A 20,947-nucleotide genomic window follows, 5' to 3' on the forward strand; every position below is an offset into this window, starting at 1 on the left:
AATTACTTCGAAATCCGAACTTTTTGTGCTTCGAAAATTCACTCGGACCTTAGTAAATCTGCCCCTAAAATGACGTGGTTTGGTTTAATCTGATTTTGCTTGTCTTTTTTTATCTCAACAACGGAACTTCTTTACTAATAGATTATTTTAAAATCTTCAACATTAATCTCACTGGGTCTTTTTAATCCGCTTGATTTCACAAGTGATCAAAACAACAAGAAGTAGACAAGAACAGAAGCAAAAAAAAAAATACCACTTTTATACCTAATGTAATACCTTGAAGTGTTAATGACACTAAAAATGTTCCTTTCAAAATATTGATCTACATAAAAAGTTACCTATAGGTCGTTTTTTGTTGATAGTTCTGCTTTTGTAAGTAATTGTTACTTGAATATAAAGAGCATCAAAGGGACTTTGACCCCACAATACATGCGCCCAAAAATATAACATAGTGATATAAATGATCAAACATCCTAATAAATAAAAAGCAATTTTTATTCACCACCATCCCATGTTGTTAAGCTAAAACCATTTAAAAACAAGCAGCGCTACATGTGAAAAGCAGGATCCCTTTGACCCCATTGACTGATTAAATTAATTTTATCAGATGTGGGGAAATTTGAATGCAAGTAATTGAGATGAATACTATTCCATTGGTATGTAGAGAATATTCAATTGGATAAATCCTTAGTGGTTCTATAGAGATAAAATTCCAAGGTCAAGACAAATAACGTGCACACATTCCCCAAGATGACTCAATGATCCGAGAAATTTCCCAAATGTACTTGTTGCCTGTAGACCAGTATGTAATAATAGATAGAATATGACCAATATGAGGGTTAACAGGTACTGTTTGTGCCGGAGTTAGTCTGACCTTACAGGAGCGCTCCAGTGAGCTGCATTATACACGGAGCGTTTCAAGGTATATAATAAAGGATTTGTATCGACTGTGCGTTGAGTTATACTCCCGAATGCTGTGTAGATTGATTAGATAAGCCGCATGTCCATGCCGCCTCAGACCTCCGTTCCTCACGACCTGACTGTTTTGCCAACCTGACTGTCCCTTCTTAACCTGACAGTTATAGTTTCTAATGCTTAGTGACCACTGCTGCACAAATATGGCAGCCCCCTGTAATGGAACATGGGGGTAAGAAAGGTAATGTAAAATAATCAGGCAAATACTTTTATGGCAAAATTGTAAAAAGTATTCATTCAATTGTTATCAGTAAAGGTTATTTTCTGGTGTCAGTATCTCTTTAAGTGTTTCTCTTGCTTTCCGAATATATTAGTTTAGCATTAGCTTAGTATTTTTGCTGATTAAATCAATTGTTCTAACGTGGCTGAAATCATTGTTTCCAAAACTGGGGCACTGTGCTCACACACAAACCAAAGGCACACATACTTGCTAGTTTACATCAGCCAATGAATAGGCAGAGTTGCAATTTCTATACCCAGACTACTTCCTGTTACAGTTAGAACCTGCATTTTCTGTCAGGTGACCAGTGAATGACATACAGATAGGGTTGACACCTTTTCTGGAAAAAAATACCGGCCTTCCTAAATTCTTGCCATTTTTTCCTATTAAAAACATTGGCATCAAGCATCATTTTTACCGGCTAGGCCAGTATAATTCTGGCCAGGTGGCAACCCTACACACAGAACATCACAAAAGGTTGGCTCAACATAAAAGATTGCAGTAAAAAATATGAATATGTGTATGCCAATTTGATTCCTTCATTTGTCACTTAAAGGAAAACTATACCCCTCCCACAATGTAGGTCTCTATAAAAAGATATTGCATAAAACAGCCCACATGTAAAACCCTGCTTCATCTAAATAAACCATTTTCATAATGATAAACTGTTTTAGTAGTATGTGCCATTGGGTAATCATAAACAGAAAATTGCCATTTTAAAGATAAGGGCTGTCCCCTGGGATCATATGATTCACAGTGCGCTCAAACAAATCAAACAAACTATACTTGTTAGGTCACATGAGCCAATTAACAGACAGAGTTGTGTCTTTTCCTCCTGTTACAGTTGCTGTAGTATTTCTGGTCAGGTGATCTCTGAGGCAGCACACAGACCATCACTAAATGTTGGTTTAAGAGATGTAAAAGGGCAATATATATTCCAGTTTGATAAGATTCTTTAATATGTCACTTAATTGGATATAAACTATCTGTTGCTCAAGTATTCATTTTGGGCATATAGTTTTCCTTTAATAAGATATAAATTTTTCAGTTGGTACAGTATCCTTTCAAAACACTTTAAGCAAGTACATGATCATATCTTATGGCAATATGGCTACTGGAGATAAGACTTGAGTTTATAGATAAGATATATAGATATATATTTTTCCAGCTGGTAATATGAATAGCTAGGCAGCTAAAGAACAAATCGCTGTTACGTTACAATTTACAGAACATTCACTGTAAAATAAGGACAATACAGGTATAGGATTTGTTATCCAGAAACCTGTTAATTTGAACGCTCCAAATTACTGGGAAGGCTATCTTCCATAGACTTCATTTTAATCAAATAATTTAAAAATTTAAAACATATTTCCTTTTTCTCTGAAATAACAAAACAGTGCCTTGTACTTGATCCCAGCTTAATGGAGGCAAAACAGCTGGGAATAAGCTTACTGGAGGCAAAACAGACAGGAATAAAAACTTGGAGGCAAAACAGTTCTATTGAATTTATTTAGGGGCCGATTCACTAAGGGTCGAATATCGAGAGTTAATTAACCCTCGATATTCGACTGGGAATTGAAATCCTTTGACTTCGAATATCGAAGTTGAAGGATTTAGCGCAAGTAGTGCGATCGTACGATCGAAGGATTATTCCTTCGATCAAACGATTAAATCCTTCGAATCGCACGATTCGAAGGATTTAAATCCAACGATCGAAGGAATATCCTTCGATCAAAAAAAGTTAGACAAGCCTATGGGGACCTTCCCCATAGGCTAACATTGACTTCGGTAGCTTTTAGATGGCGAACTAGGGGGTCGAAGATTTTTTTAAAGAGACAGTACTTTTGACTATCGAATGGTCGAATAGTCGAACGATTTTTAGTTCGAAGTCGTAGTCGAAGGTCGAAGTAGCCCATTCGATGGTCGAGGGAAGCCCAAAAAAACCTTCGAAATTCGAAGTTTTTTTTACTTCGAATCCTTCATTCGAAGTTAGTGAATCGGCCCCTTAATGTTTAAATTATTTTTTTTCAGTAGACTTGAGGTATGAGATTCAAATTACGGAAAGATCCCTTATCCAGAAGAACAAGGGCCCCAATCATTCTGGATAACAGGCCCCATACCTGTATATAAAAACCCTGTGTGCTTCCCAAATCATTATACATTGACAAAAGTCCATACCGGTGTCCCCTAATGCATCATTTTTAATTATTATGTATTAGACTTAGTACTAGTTAAGGTGATGTGTACAACGGTAGTAATAATAAGTATACAGTATGATTCTTTATAGAATATATTCCCCATGTTAAAAAAATACATGTTCTGTTGAGGTGAGAAAAACATCTTTTTAAGTAACAGTGTAATAAATCTGTTATTCATACAAGTAATGAGCAATAAATAGATAATTATAGCTCTGGTTCCCTGTAATTTGTATAATGCACCGTAGAACTGGTAATATTCTCTGTGATGAGCTTGGAAACAAGTAATGAAAGAGACAGTAACAAGTGTCTAAAAAAAATTATGCATTGCAATCTGTTGGAAATTGACTTCCAGTCTGTGAAAATATGCAGGGTTATTTAATAAGTGGCGTAAATGTATCATTACAATGATTTAGTTGTAAATAGCTGCTTTTGTTTATTTATATTGGGAGGCAATACTTTGCTACGCCAGGATCTGCCGGCATTTAGTAAGTAGCAATCAGTAGATCAACCCCGGTAATTCTGACATTGATATCATGCGCCAACTAATGTAAAAGAAAAAATACAGAACTTTCTGGGATAGAAACATGTAGGATTGTCTGAAAGCTGAATTTTAAATCGGTGTCTTTTAGATTTAGGGGTTTCTAAAACCATTTTTCAGGGGGAGAAAATGTGCTACCCATTAATTAGTTTAGAGTAGGTTATGCACCTTATGTTAATTATGTTTATTAAAGGAATCAAGAAGACACTTTCCAAACACTAATTTTTGCTTGTGTAAGTCTCAGGGGCAAATTTACTTAAGGTCAAATATCGAGGGTTAATTAACCCTCGATATTCGACTGCCGAATTGAAATTAGAATATCGAAGTAGAAGGATTTACCGCAAATCGTTCGATCGAACGATTAAATCCTTCAAATCGTTTGATTCAAAGGATTTTAATCCATCCATCGAACGATTTTTCTTCGCCCAAAAAAAGATAGCAAAGCCTATGGGGACCTTCCCCATAGGCTAACATTGACTTTGGTAGGTTTTAGGTGGCGAACTAGGGGGTCGAAGTTTTCTTTTAAAGAGACAGTACTTCGATCCCCTTGTTCAACATGTGTGCAATGAATAGGGCTTGTATTGGTCATACTTTTTGCCTATTGTTTTTAATCACTAAAAATCTATGTTTTTATCATTTCTGTATCCATGTAACAGCACAGGGCAAATGTAATCTGAAGCTAAACCATGTTTGATCAGTGTGAAATAGATAATTGAACCAACAGTCAGGGGCATAACAACTGGGGCTGCAGGGGGTGGGATTGCACCTGGGCCCACACCACCTTGGGGCCCACTTTTGCCTTTGTGAAGGCACACTGAAAACTGCGTCAGGAGGGGGGTCCTGGCTGCATGGCCTGCACCTGTGCCTGACCCCGATTAGTTACGTTACTGTCAACAGTATAACCAGTATAACCCCCTCTCCACCCTTTGTTGTGCCTGTTTAGTAAGCAGGAGATTCAAATAAAGGGCACATGTGGTGGTGGAAGGTCAAGATAGTTTTCTGATTACTATTTTTGGATTTGGGGGATGTTTTTTAAATATTCATTTCATGAACATGGATTTTAATTGTAAATTACCCTATAGCTTGTAAATGCAGTGCCTTAATAACATTATAACACAATGTAATCATTGATCAGTCTTCTCTTTTCTCTGTTTTCATTTCAGGAGAAGACAATTATCTGCTGCAGTGACAATAAGGATTTGTGTTGTGACAACCACAGCTTCTGTATTTGTTTTTAAAAACAAAACTGTAGCAAAATTCGATGAAAATGGATAATAATTATTTATAAATCTGTGAAGCATGGAAGGCCTTTTAGAAGGTGAAGACAATTCATTTTATCCCATGAGCTACATGCGCTTCTTAAGAGCAGAAAATGAGCCTTATCAATTCCAAGCAGGAAGGAATGAATACAACGGGCACATTGAGATTAATGACAATATACTGGACATGGAGACTATTATTACAAATTTGCCTCCTATAAATGAAGACCATATGGCATTTACGGAGACCGAAGAAAGGCCACGCTGCGTTATTGTTGGTAAGGAATTTGAAAGTGAAGATGTATGTGGTGCTGTATTATACCCACCATTAGCAGAAGACAAAAACTTCTTAGCTGCCAATGCAAAGACCCGATATATACAAGTGGTTGAGCATGAACCAAGTGCAATCCTGTTTCGGGATTTTTCATCAGTTACCTCTATACCTGGGACCATAATACACAACATTTTAAACTCTGAAACCTTAGAGGAAAGCGACGTTTATGATGAAGACGAAGAAGAGGAGGCTGATGAAAACGGCGATGTCTTCACAGATTTACCGCAGTATCAGTCAAGGTTTCCTGGACTTAGAAGGAGTCAATGTCATCCAATAAACCCAAATGGCAACATCATTTTCAATTTTGAGGATGTTTGTCAACTACTCGGTAGTACTCAGAGTGATGTCGCGCAAACATTGAATGAAGGTGAAAGAAACAATCTCATGGTAAGAATAAAAATATTTCTAATTTTATCAGTTGTAAAAAATGTTTGCTTACTTTGCGTTATATGATGATGAATTCGGGGAATAACAGAGAAATCCAAGAATATACTTACATTCTACAATGTATATTGGTCATTGCGGGGAGCTAAAGGTGGACAGAGATTAATGTTTTTCTATAACTCAGTTATCATATATGAATATTCTTCACTTGGCTGTGTTTATTAATTAGGGGTTTCTTTGTATCTAAATATTTCCAAGCGACTATATATGTCTCTGGACATCATTGGCACAGGTATGGCATATGTTATCCAGGATGCTTGGGACCTGGATAATGGATCCTTCTGTAATTTGAGTCTTCATACCTAAAGTCTACTAGAAAATCATGTAAGCATTAAATAAACCTAATAAGCTGGTTTTGCCTCCAATAAGCATTGATTATATCTTTAGCAGGCCATAGACGCAAAGATTAATTTGTACTATACAAAGGTTTGTGCAAGTTTTTGGACTGTTTGTGTATAGTCCCGTCATTTTTTGTACCATGGTGATCGGTCTTTAGTAGATTGGACAGATTAGAAGATTTTTGTCGGCTAACCATAATATCCCTGCATGTATTGCTTATCTGATGATATCAATAGGTGACTGCCATGTCTGCACAAGTGATGGGCCAATTTGAGCCGTTTCGCTTTGCCAAAAAATTAGCGAATTTCGTGCAAAATTCGCGAAACGGCAAAAAATTTGCGAAACGCGCCGTTTTGGACTCCGGTGTCCGTTTTTTTGATGCTGGCATCCGTTTTTTTGGCGAAAATGCGTCAGCGTCCAAAAAACGGACGCCAGCATCCATTTTTTTTTGATTCTGGCGAATTTTCACAGCCGTTTCGTGAATTTATTCGCCGGCGGCGAATCGCGCCAAATTCACCCATCACTAGTCTGCACATCTATAGCCAGCTTTCATTTGGATCAAGTGCAAGATACTGTTCAATTATTTCAGAAAAAAAGAAAATAATTGTTTAAAAATTTAGATTATTTGATTATACTGGAGTCAATGAGAGATGGCCTTTCCATTAAGGGTGCAGGCACAGTAGAGAAATGTTGTAAAAAAATTCTGTACTTCTCTGTCGCACACTCAAGTATTATGGGGATGCCTTAAAGACTATAATATATAGAAATATAAGAGTGGTCTTCAGCAACAGTACCCAGTACCCTTGCCTAGTTCATTTTTAGGGAAGAGGCCATTCCAGAATAAGACTAAGTGGAGTGCCCAACAATTTGGTGTTGGACTGGGATGCCAGGTGCCCACCAGAAAACCTTAGACTGCTGGCCCACTTTCCAAACTATTATTCCTCTTCCCCTTACTTAACCTCTTTATTATTTTTTTTTTTTTTTTTGGCCCCTTTGCAGGCAAATATATCTTGAATGGTGTCAGAAATCTGAATTAGGGATCCTTCCATAATCTGGGTCACAACATTACCAGTCTGCCTAAAATTAATCATACATTGGTATGCTACCAATATGGATTCATGCAGCTTAGTTACCATCAAGTGCAAGCTACTGTTTTATTATTACCGAGAAAATTATAAATTACTGTAATTCTGAGCTTTCTGGCTAATAGACCTGTACATATGACCACGGAAGTTGGAGGTTCCAGACTGATTTATGAGGATTATTAAAGACTGAACTGGGAAATGATGCAGGGCTTTGTTAACTTCATGCCCCCCCCCCAAAGAAATATATGTCTTAGGTACCTTTGGAACCCAACGGGCAATCTGTAAACTGTAAAATACCATAGGGGTTGCCTGTAGAGTACGATACACCAATACTTTATATTGGGCATCTGGGATGCTGTTTTGACCTTTGACTAGTTGAAAAGCCAGGACCTATTTTGAATCTCAGGCATGAGTGTCCCCCATACACTTATATAATGTTCTGCATTCCTGCGGAGGAAGCATTCCTGTTATAGAATCACCACTATGTAATGTAATAACACTCCCTGAACACACCTTTTCCCACAAGGCAGATGTGTCACCCTCGTGCTATTTTAAAGATTTTGTACTCAGAGTAGAATAACAACAAGGGGTTTTGGCCAAAGTTCCAAGCAAAATGTGTATCTCAAATCAAATGTTGCCCACACCTCAAAAATAAAAATCATACCTGCAGTGATGTATGGTGGTGGTTACAGCATGTTCCGGAGCTGCTTTGTCAGTAATGACAGGTTGTCCAGTTAAAATAGAAGGGATGTATGGTATGAAATATGTGAAACGGTTTAATTTTTTTTAAAAATTTAAACTTGAGTAAAAGTTCCTCTTTCAGAAGGACAAGGATCCCAAACATAAGGGCATAATAACACTTTAGTGGCCCAAGAACAGAAAGGTGAATGGCCTTAAATAACCAAGTCCAAGCAGGCCTGTGCTGGCAATCTGTGGATTGTGGCAGATGCCATAGAGGCTGCCATAAAGTTCCATAGACAGTCACTATTTATTGAAACTGTAGGGGGCTGTTTGAGCCTCACTGTACTTGAAATACCCAGGGCCTATTTTAAATCCCATGCCAGACCTGAGTTCAAGCACTTATCTTATTCTAACTGGGAGTCATTGGAACTGGTGAAAACGGGCCCAATTTACATCCAAGCATTATGCAAAGCTGATATGGATGTACCCTAGAAGATTTAAGGTAAGCGTGGCTGCAGTAGGTGACACTCCAAATAATTAAAGGGGATCTGTCACCCAGACATAAAAAGCTTATAATAAAGGCCAGTTTTCAATTAAACAGGAATCCCCATTTTTTAAAACTAAAACATCCATACCTGTTAAAAACATTTTTAAAAATCTCAGCTTTCAATCATATATTGCATGCTCCTCCTCTATGCCTTAGGCAATTACTTTCACTTTCCATTCTGCACTTCCTAGATATCACTTCCCTCCTCACATTCTCTCCTAACCATTTAATTGTTTAGCACTGAATGGGCATTGGCATGGCAGGTACTCCCCACCCCAGGCACATAAATTCGATTTTGGATGCAAAGCTTGCCTGAACAACAGTGTCGACAAAACGACACCTGCCGGCTTGCTGTCATTGTGAATTCCTAGACTATAATGTTTTTTTAAAGATTTAGATCATTTGTATAGTGTAAGTGAAGGTAATTTTGCTTGACTAACATCATAAAGTAGGATTTGGAATTATTTTGTGAAAGGGGACAGGTCTCCTTTAAAGTGTGAGCATTGACTATTTATACCAACAGTATAAAAGCAATTCCTTTTTTCTTAAGCTTTTTTACCCCCCCCCCCTAACATAAAACAGTGTTATATTTAAGAAAAAATTTATAGTTTCATTATAATTTTCATTATACAATTATCACAGAGAACAAAACTTTGGAAAATATTAGGTATTCAGTAAAATAAGAGAATTGTTCAAGGGTCCAATACTTTTGCAAACCAAAGAAGGTCAGATAGTGGAAACAGTGAATGGAACAGCATGTTCTCAGCAGATTTATCACATGGATATCCTTTAGGTTATAAGAACAGAAATAGGACATTTTGCCCAGATAAGGACCCAAAGAACTTGTCTGACAGTTTAGTTTCTAGCTGAAAGGTTAAACCTTATTTCAGGGTCAGGATAGCCTTTTGGCACTTGCAGTTGCTGCATTCCTTGCTAGTACAGCTACTTATACTTCTGCAGTCTTCTGAGTTTTTCATGTAATGCACATTATCATCATCATCATTGTTTTTGATATATATGGCCAGTTAAGCTGCACTTCACTTCCTATTTTGCATATGCACATTTTTCAAGCCCCCAAAATGTCTAGAGGTTTCTTTGTTTTACCAATATTTGTTGAAATTATATATAAATTATATACCTCCTGGGCACCCCTGCAGCCACAGGGTCTGCTTCCGTTGTAGTTAAACCCCTGATTTTGCTATTTCTCTAACAAAATAATCCTTATTCATCATTGTTCAGTATCTTGACATACTGAAGGTCAAATTCATTCAAGGGTTGCTATTAACAGTGGCTTATTTACAATATAAACTATAGATTATATTTTTTTCTGTCTGATTTTATTTGGTTTCCATTTGTGATCAATTATTCACAAATCTACATCATTTTTGTATGAAATTGTACTTTTGGGGGCAGATTTACTAAGCTCGAGTGAAGAATTTGAATGGAAAAAAAAATTGAATTTCGAAGTATTTTTTTGGGTACTTCGACCATCGAATTGGTCAAATTCTTTCGAAATCATTCTACTATTCGACCATTCGATAGTCGAAGTACTGTCTCTTTAAAAAATACTTCAACTTCATACTTCGCCACTTTAAACCTACCGAGCTGCAATGTTAGCCTATGAGAACCTTCCCCAGCTTTTTTTGATCTAATAAAAATCCTTAAAACGATTTTTATTCGATTTATTCGATCGTTCGATCTAAGTATTTGCGCTAAAATTCAATATTCAAATTCGAAGGATTTTACTTCGAGGGTTGAATTTATTTATTAACCCTCGAAATTCGACCCTTGATAAATCTGCCCCCTAAAGTACCATTCTCTTCTAAATCCAAAAATATTTTCCATTCAGCACAACAGAGTAGAGCAGGGACTAGTTTAGCATATAGAAATTTCACTGACAAACAGTGTGTGTGCCAATGAAATCTCTATATATATACTGAGGGTGCCGATCCCTATTTCATCAGGCATCAAGCTTATCCTTCCACCGGTAGACTAGGGTGTGTAGAGTCTTTCCTGTTTCTGGAAAGGGTTGGTTAAAGGAGAAGCAAACCCAAAAGTTAAAAAAAACCCTACCCCCCTACCCTACATAGACCCCCTCCCTCCTCCCCCCAGCCTAAGTGTTACCCCAGGCAAATGACTCTAACTTTGTACTTACCCCTCGGTGCAGATTCAGGCATCGGAGTTCACTAGGCGTCATCTTCAGCCGCTTTGGTAATCTTCAGAATGAGACTGGCGCTTTGGTGCATGCGCAGTTGTCACGAAACAGAAATTTGCTCCACTTCATTTTGAAGATTACCGAAGAGAAGAAGATGGCGCCCATGAACTCCGATGCCTGAATCTGCACCAAGGGATAAGTAAAGATTTAAGGGCATTTGCCCGGGTAACACTAAGGCTGGGGGGAGGAGGGAGGTCTATGTAGTCTAGGGGGTAGGTGTTTTTTAACTTTAATATTTGCTTCTCCTTTAAATGATGTCTGTAAACACAAGGAAACTGTTAAAAACTTGACTGGTGGTCTAGTGAGGGTGCAACAGGGACGCCTGTTGCATCCTTGGCGTGGACCACCGCCGTTTTCAGCTCCTGCAGTGTATATATTTTACTCTACCGCGACCCCGAACAAAGTGGGGTCGCGCCGCCCCACTAAGTAGCGGATCTGGGCCAGCGGGGCCCACAAGAGCCCGGGGCCCACCGGGGTTTTTCCCGGTGTCCCGCCGGCCCAGTCCGACACTGTCCAGGTTCACACGCTCTGCATTTTAAAGTAATTAAAATATAATGAACTGTCGCTATACATTGGTAAAAGTATCTGTTTGCTTTAGAAAGATTAGTGTAGTATACTACTGTACTATGTAATAGGTTATTGTGGGGGACAGACATTCAAGCTAAAAAAGGAGAAAAGGCACAGGCTACCTAGCAGATAACATATATAATATGTAACAGCATACAATGGGATTCTACAGAGTGCATCTGTTATCTGCTATGTAACCTGTGCTTTGAATGACTGCCCCCATGGATACACAGCAGCTTGTTTATAAAAGCGATAGAAGTTTTTCTACAGCAAACACACCAGTTTTACCAGTGCAGAGAAACCGTACATTATATTTAATTACTTTAAAACACTTTTGGTGTTATTGTTACTTTAACACTTTTCAACAATGACCAGTTGAAGAGTTCAGTCCCTGGTGTTGTATCTGTGTATGTCTATTGTTACAACCGCTGTGCAAAAGCAACAGCAATTCTGTCTTGCTTTGTGGCAAGGATTCTAGGTATACTCCTGGCATGAGAACTGCAGCCTTACAAGACCCACAGCAGACAATCAATTTCCCTTTATCTTACAAATTCAGTTTTGGCATCACTATTGGTTTTACATACGAGTTACAGATTTATTAGGTGAGTGGGAGAGATAAGTAAGGTTTTCTTAGGTAAGCACATTATCTATGGTCTTTTATACATTGTATTTATAGATGTATGCAATACAACAGTTACTTGAAAAGTTTATCATACTGAAATAAGAAAATTTCTAAATATGATCAATAAAAAATTCAGTACCATTTCTGAAATAATCAAGTTACTCTTCACTATCCCCCTCTTAGCATGTGTTTCTCTTTATTCTCTCATCATTCAGGAGTGGGGTGTCAGTTTTTCATTGACAGTTAGCAGAGCCGGGCCAAGCCGGGCAGGCGCCCTAGGCAGCATAGGCCTTAGGCGCATGCGCGAAAAACGCTTCTGCGCATGTGCGGAAAAACGCTTCTGCGCATGCACAAATTGACGCATACATACTCGCACAGATGGTATAGTGGGCGGTTGGCAGAGAAGGGACCGGACTAGGGGTAGGAGTAAGTACGTGCCTGGCGCCCCTCCACCTTTGCGCCCTAGGCACGTGCCTACTCTGCCTACCCCTAGTTCCGGCCCTGACAGTTAGATCCAATATATTTAGGGGGGCTGCCTTTCCTAGGAGATGTATTAGGGCTCACTGACATAACTGATTCCAGCACAAACAAAATCTAATAAAATAACTGACTTTGACACAAATCTTGCACATAGAGAGATTTCTGGTGAGTTTAAAATAGTGAGCTCTAGCACACCTTCTAGGCAAAAGGGGCCCCCATCAAAAAATATATTGGATTTGTCATTCAAAATCAGACTCCCAACTCCTGCATGAAGACAGAATGAAGAGAGACAGAAGCTCAGATGGGGATAGTGAAGACAAACTTGATTATTTCATAAATGGTTTAATTGATTGTATTTATAAAATGTAATTTCAGTATGGTGAAGCTTTTATTAAATTATCATTTTCCACAGAATAAAGAATTAATGAGGAAAAAAAAAACACCTTATAATCCCTCTCCATCCTGTATAAAATGGGGGACTATTCTCCATTGAAGTTGAAGTTGTCTTTTAACACTCGTTTGCCGAGGGGGTTTATATCCACAACACAGAGATATGTCAGCAGATGAACTGGATTTAATTACATATTTACGCTTCACCACTAGAATTCCTGTGCGATTATTGATACATTTTTCAGCATATTTCTGAATGGCTAGGTCTATACAAAAAAAAATTATATATATATATATATATATATATATATATATATATATATATATAACTGTCAGAAACCTGTTAAAACTCGTCAGAGCGATTATACTACATAGGATGATGAAGAACGTTCTCTGGTCATTGAAATCTCTGGAAGCTTTTAAGATAATCTAATTTGAGATTGGTATTGGCTAAGGAATGTGTGTATTTAAACACAAATTGGACACCTCGGCTCTGTGCAATTTCTGACATTATATTTTCTATGGGAGATTTGTTATTGGAACTCAGTATGGTAGAAAGCATATGACACACACATCATACATGTAGAAGTGATGGAAGTGTCCTAAGGCAACACAGAAACCTTTTCTACAGTCATTAAATCATAATATTGCTCACTTTTTTAAAGTAGCACAGGAATGTGAAAATGTACTGAGAACGTGCAGCATTTAATGACACAGTATAAGCCTCATTAACTTACATATTCAGTTGGGGGCAACATTGCAGACAATTACACCTGCCACAAAATGAGAGCGCAGCAAACAGGGCTTGTTTTTAAGAGAAGAAAACTTGTAGAGGAATCTTTAGAAAGTGAGTGTCTGCCTAGAGGCAGGTGTTAGGAATTAGTGCTGGTTTGTATGGGGCCAATGTGCTGAGTAACATACAGCATACAAGAACTGTTCTATGAAGTTCTATATTTTATTAAAGAAAAATTAAAATGCAGGGAAAGACAAAAATAAGCCTTGAAACAAGCTGACGGTCAGGGCTTACAGCAAAGAATCATATCCTGGAAACAGGCTGAGGGTCAGGGCTTACAGCAAAGAATCAAGTAATTGAAACAGGCTGAGGGTCAGGTCTGGCAGCAAAGAATCAAGTTCTTGAAACAGGCCAAGTGAAGTGTGGACAGCAATTGTATAGAGGCCATGGTCAGAACTAGGAGGTCAAATAATGGGAAACAAGGACAGGATTTACAGGAACAAGAACAGGATCAGGAACAAGGTTACAGGAGCAGGAACAAGGTTTCAAAAGCAGAAACAATGTGTTATATGATATCTACTACTCTCCCGCAATTTCTCCTTCACTGCAATGGTGGTGCTGGTCCTCCATTGACCCGGCCAGATCCTTTAGTAACAGTAGTCAATACATGGATCCGCACACACGTTATTATCTGCAGTCGGGGACTTGGCCCCTCTTTTTATTTTTATACCACCAGTAAGATCAACGTTTCGGAGGGTTTAACCTCCCTTCATCATCCATTGATGGTATAAGAATAAAAAGAGGGGCCAATTCCCCGACTACAGATAATAGCGTGTGTGCGGATCCATGTATTCACTACTATTCTTTTCAATGGGGACATACGTAGTTAGGGCACCACCCTCTTTTAAATTCCAAGTCAAGCTGGGCTAATTTATGGAGTAGTAACCCATAGTAACCAACAAATGTATCTGTAGAAATAAGTCAAATCAACTGGACTTGCTGTGTATTTTCCTTGAAAACGTTTCACCAGTCATCCAACTGGCTTTCGGTTATTCTGAATTGAGAAAGCCAGTTGGATGACTGGTGAAACGTCTTCAAGGAAAAAACACAGCAAGTCCAGTTGATTTGACTTATTTCTACAGATAAACCATGACCTGGAAGAATGAGAACCTTCACAAGCATAACCAATGAATGCTTAGCTATGTTCTGGCAGCTGCAGGAGAATAAAGAAAGTAAATTTTGCGTTGGTTACAATAGGTTACTGCACTAGTGCAAATTTGCCCACTGTTAGTCTCAATAGTTCTGCACTAGCAAGCAAAGCAATATGCACCATGGTGCTTCTTTTACTGCAAGTGGGTCTCCTAGCACTTATTGTCCCTCCTATTATTATTTTTACTCTATATCTATATCTGTATATATATATATATATATATATATATATATATATATATATATATATATATATATATATATATTTATAGTAGAGAACAGTTTATATAGTATGTATATATTATTTATATGTTCCTCAGCACTACCTACATAAAATATAATTTAATAACATCAGTCCATGTCCCAATAGCGCTTACAGTCTAAATGATGCAAGTGCAGTGTGCAAAGTGCAATTTCAAATGGAATTTGCTATGTTTTTCCCACAATGCAGTATACACACAATGACAGCATCACTGGCGAGATGCTAAACATTATATCCATAGCATAGCTGGTGTGTAGTGAGGCTGCCATTGCTGAATTCTTTACTCAACAGTAGATGGCACTAAAACACTATTCTGTGCAACTGCAGAAGCCAATCCTGATACTGCAGAAAACTATTGCTCCTTGAATCCAGAAATGAGTGTGAAGAGAGGCCTCAGTTTCAAGTGCCGCAATCACACACTCATTTAATTACGCTCATTTAATAATGAAGGGCATGCAGCCAGATACAGTGCTTTGGAATTAGTTATTTGTTTTGGAATTTTTCTTTAACAATGCATTGTCATCCCATTGTAATTAAACACTGCTTTTGTTCAGTGACTTACCTAGTCCCCTTTCCAAACCCCTATCTACAGTGATGGGTGAATTTGTCCTGTTTCGCTTCGCCGCAAAATTCACGAAACGGGCAAAAAATTTGTGAAACAGGAATTATGAAGCCGGAGTCAATTCGAGGGCGACAAAATTGAGGCTGGCGACAATTCTGACGTCAATGGCCGTCTGTTTAATTGTCGACGGCGAAATGCGGAAAATCATGTGAATTCTCGACTGCCCAATAAATTCGCCCATCACTACCTGTCTGCTCTACCCTAAGACTGTCCCAGGTCCGATCTAACATTAAGGTACATTATTATTATATCATAAACAATGATGGGGCTCACAGTCTGGCTCGGCTACGTTCCTTGAATATTAACAATTATAGCAGCAATCGCTATCAATGAAATATTCTCTATATTCTATTTATAATTGTAATTTAGCGATAATTGCTCCATAAAAGCAGCGTATATGCTCACCCCATGCTTCTGGGTTCGCTACGCTATAGACAGGCAAGGTTGTAATTCAAAGGAACAAGCACTCACCAAATTGGACGAGGTGCGTCGCCCTGAACCCGTAGCTGGAGGTGAGCTGTACTTGAAGACAAAGAAATCAGCAAGCACTCCTTGAGTCCACTCACAGAGGTTTTATTTCAGAAGATTAAAAACATACAAAATCCTGACACGTTTCATATCCACTATATGTAGTCAAGGGCATCTATGGCTCACATCCAGCTGTGCACATTCTTGTTCCCTTATCCAGAAAGCAACCATCTAAGTCAGATTAGAAAGATTGAAAGTTTGAACACATTTCTGTGGTTTTTATGTGTTGTTACAGTTTTGCTAATGAATGTGAATTAACCTTTAAACTGTGAGTCTAAGTTCTCCCAAGAGACCTCCTTATCTTAAACTGTTACAAAAGTATCTAAATATCTATTCTGGGCTCTCGCCAATTAAGTTAGAAGCGCTGTATCTTTTTCTGGCTTTTCAGTGCAGGAGTTCAAAGAGAAAGTCGGGACATTTTCACAAACCCGGGACTCTTGGCTGAGCTGTCAAAATCTGGACTGTCCTGCCAAAAACGGGACAGTTGGGAGGTATGAAATATGGTTCTGCAATGCTTTTGCTGAATAAATGGTGCCATTATATGCTTTCCCCCTTATGTGCACAAACTCAAGCAGAATCCCTATGAATATTTCATAAGTTCCTGGATTTACTGATTTCCTAGGTGGTTTTTTCACACCTGGTACAGCATGGTGAGCAGATGTGTTATATATAATATACATAGTTGAAATAATGAGATGATGCTGCTTTTGGATCATTCCACGGCATGTTGCTGTCAGAAGGACAGAAGTTGCCTTAATAGATATGAAGAGTTGGGAATGTAGAACTGCTGTGATAAAGATGTGGCAACACAACAGGACATGACTCTGTATGGCAGAGGTCAAGCAACTTAGGTGTAGATATAGCAACCCTAGCAGTTGAGAGAAATATAGGAAGGGATATGGATTTTGGAGTCTCAGTTATATCATTAAAGACAGTTACGTAAAACTTTGTGCAGGATAGAAATGTGTTGCACAGTGAACAAATTGGCCCTGTGGTTATTTATATTTATAAAACTGGACAAGATTGGGGTATTTAATGTGCAAACATAATAATAAAATGTGGCACAATCACAAATTTTGAAAAATGATGGGCACACTGTGCCCGAGTTATGGCACAACTTTGGTGGTGGAAAAAGTTTCCCTAAACAGATTTCTCAAATTGTTCATAAAATTACGCGCAAAACGCAGAGTGGCCAATCAAACATCCATTTTATTTGTGAATATTTCTGTACAATGCGCATGTCACTGCGATTTGTAAAAGAAGGAAAGCAAGACATGAAAAAATGCAGGCGTATAGGGGAAAACATGTGCAAAATATAATATATATATTTTGATAAAGGCTAGAGTGCAAGCCGAAACGTCAGTTCTTTTTAATAATTAACTTTTTCACTTTCTAAGACCTGAGAGTGCGGACATTACTGTTCAATTATTAGGCGTAAGTGCTACTATTAAATGATTTTATTTGTAGAAGTGTGCAATCACATATGTTTTATTGACCAAGAGCAGTTATGTATTTGGCACACAGAGCTGTGACATAAATGTATAGTTAATATCCGGGGTAATACACAAAAAGGACAAACCAAACCCCCCACTATAGCCTTGTAACCCATAGCAACATCTTAGTCCTTAGTAGCTTTTACTGCTGTACCAAGGATATAGAAGGATATAGAAAGCAAACTGCAAAGTAAATGAGCCATAACACGAGAATAATCTTTCTAAATGTATCCAGGGACAGATGACAGAAATGTCAAGTGTTTGGCAACAGATCTGCAGTTTTACTGCACATTTGAAAAATCCATATTCCTAGAAGGGAGTAAAAATACCATTTACCAATGGATTTTATCAGCAAGAGTCAAGATAACTGCTTGTTTCTATCTCTTTTATAAAAGATACAAAAATTATACTGCACCAATATTACATAGTAATCACAGAGGTTTTGCCTTTTATTGCTGCTTCACTGTTATTTTATTCAAAGCTCACCTTTCCTTTATGATCGTATGTCCTTCTCGGCATTCTCTGCATAATGATCAAACATTGGGCAATGTTGTTGTTTTTGTACAATCCAAGGCTTTGTCTTGTGCCTTCACTTTGCATCATTGCATTATTAATTGAATAATGTCAATCCAGTCTAAATCCAGGAAGGTCCCCATAGGCTTTCCTAGCTTTTTTGATAGAAGGAAAATCGTTCAATCGATGGATTAAAATCCTTCGAATCATTCAATTAGAAGGATTTTCGATCGTACGAACGAAGGAAATGCGTTAAATCCGGTCGATCCTCGATATTCGACCCTAACTAAATGTGCCCCCTAGTGTGAGCAACATGTTTGGTATACCTACAGTCGTGTGTAGGCAGTGTGTCATAGTATAATGCAGTGTTAGAGCAACGGTGCCTGTAATTGTGGCATGTGAAAAAGTTTGGACACCCTTTCAAACTGGACCTGTTGACAATGGCATAGCCATAAAAAATCTTTGACTTGGGATATCACTCAACAACAATGGACTACTCAAAGCAATTGAGAAGGCATCTGAAAATGAAGCTAATTGGTTTCTACCAAGCAAGGGATTAAAGTTATAAACAGATTGCAAATGTTTCTAGCTCTCATTTTCTCAAGAAATGACAGTTAGGGAAAATCATTGGAAGTCTAGGCAACATCTGTAAGAGCATGAAACCCTTCCAAGATAACTGCCCACTCCAGGGTGCAACATTGCTTACACGCCATGATCTGCATAGAATTCATCATCAGGAGAAAGCCTGCAAAATAGCATCTGGACATGTAGAGGGAAGACTGGATTCCACTAAATATCAAGCACAAATCAATGGAAGGAAGCAACAGACAGGCTTTACCAGTTTCTCATAAGTACAAGAGATAGACTTATTCAGTACAAATTTTTAATGAGGATTTACCTGACCCCTAATAGACTCCATAAAATGGGGAAAATACCCCTTCCAGTGTGTAAGAGATGTGGAGATAATGATGGCTCACTCTGGCATATGATATGGTCGTGCCCTATAATTTCTAGATACTGGGGCAGGGTGGTAGGCTATATGGTTGATACACTGATGTTACCCCCCTCTGAAAAAAACAGAAATTTGCCTCCTGGGTCTGATAGATGATGTGATACTGGCCAATAACACCAGGGTACTAGTGAGGACACTGTTATTCTATGCCAAAAAAATACTGATAATGCAATGGATGGCCCCTTCTCCCCCCAAGAAAGGAATCTGGTTTGCCTATGTTAATAAGATGCTGCTGCTAATAAAGTTGACATCTGGAGGACAATCTGAAAATTTTGAAAAGATATGGGGTGTTTGGATGGAGACACATATGGTAACCTTGCCATAAATGTGTGATACAAACATTGCTGGTCTTTGAATGTGTACAGACTGTGATGCCATAATTGCTGCTGTGACTTTGTTTTTCCTTGTCTGCTCCCTTCCCTTCTTTTCTGTACCCCCGCCCCCATTTGAAAATGTAATAAAAAGAACTTCTGTTAAAAAAAAAAATATCAAGCACAAAACAAAAACTGTGGTACCGTGTTAGCCAGCAGCAAAACAAAACAAATACTAAAAGTATTGTAAAAGTGATACCTATATTGGCTAACAATAAAAATACATTGCAAGCTTTTGGAGCACCAAGGCCCCTTCGTCCGGCATTTTGCCTGACTAAATATCAACAAATTCTGGGTGCAAATGGGAAAGAGCCAGTCAAGAAGCTAAAGCTAAAAAGGGGATCTGGCAATGATCCTGAACATGTTTCAAAAGCCATCCTAATTGAAAAGAAGCAAGCTCAAGTGCCCCCTGACTCAAACATCATAAAACTCTGTGGGTAGATCTTAAACATACTTGGTCAGTATTAAACGTGAACTGCAAAAACCTCAAAGACTTTTAGTTGGATACGAAAGGTGTGTGCAAACTTCTATCTGTGCCAAAAGGGCTGTTACTAAATACTGACTTGCTAGGGTGTCCAAATGTGCACAATAAAGGAAAACTTTACCCCCAAAATGAATACATGAAAATGAAGCAACAGAGAGTTTATATCATATTAAGTGACATATTAAAGAATCTTACCAAACTGGTATATATACTTAAGTAAATATTGTCCTTTTACATCTCTTGCCTTGAAACTCCATTTCATGATGGTCTGTGTGGTGCCTCAGAGATCACCTGACCAGAAATACTGCAGCTCTAACTGTAACAGGAAGAAGTGTGGAAGCTAAAGATATCTGTTAATTGGCTCATGTGACCTAACATGTTTGGTTTGTTTATGTGCACCATGAATCATACAATCCCAGGGGGCGGCCCTTACTTTTTAAAATGGCAATTTTCTATTTAGGATTACCCAATGGCACATACTAATAAAAAAGTATATTATTATGAAAATGATTCATTTACATGAAGTAGGGCACCTGACCAGAAATGCTGCAGCTCTAACTGTAAGGGGAAGTGTGTACTGTGAATCTTAGGATCTTAAAATGGCACTTTTACTATTTAGAATTTCACAATGGCACATACTGTACTACATACCAAGTATATTTTTTTTCAAAATTATTTATTTAAATATAGCAGGATTTTATATATAGGCTGTTTTATAAGATATATGTTTATAGAGACCTAAAGTTTTGCAGCCAGAATAGTTTTTTCAAATATTTTCTTTTTATCACACTGATTCCTACAGTATTTGTTCACTACTTGAATTGCA

The 20,947-nt window shown here is 38.0% G+C and overlaps 1 protein-coding gene across 1 annotated transcript in view; it reads left to right on the forward strand.

Annotated features, from left to right (window-relative positions):
• Positions 1-5,113: 5,113 nt before the first annotated feature.
• Positions 5,114-20,947, forward strand: part of stard13.S (StAR related lipid transfer domain containing 13 S homeolog) — a 162,187-nt gene continuing 146,353 nt past the window's right edge. Inside the window, exon 1 of the mRNA XM_018248448.2 lies at positions 5,114-5,911. Within this exon, the coding sequence (XP_018103937.1) occupies positions 5,231-5,911 (681 nt within the window). The 5' untranslated portion in view covers positions 5,114-5,230. The remainder of the gene's footprint in view (positions 5,912-20,947) is intronic.

Source organism: Xenopus laevis, chromosome 2S, assembly GCF_017654675.1.
Source record: "Xenopus laevis strain J_2021 chromosome 2S, Xenopus_laevis_v10.1, whole genome shotgun sequence".
Classification (NCBI taxonomy): Eukaryota; Metazoa; Chordata; class Amphibia; order Anura; family Pipidae; genus Xenopus; species Xenopus laevis.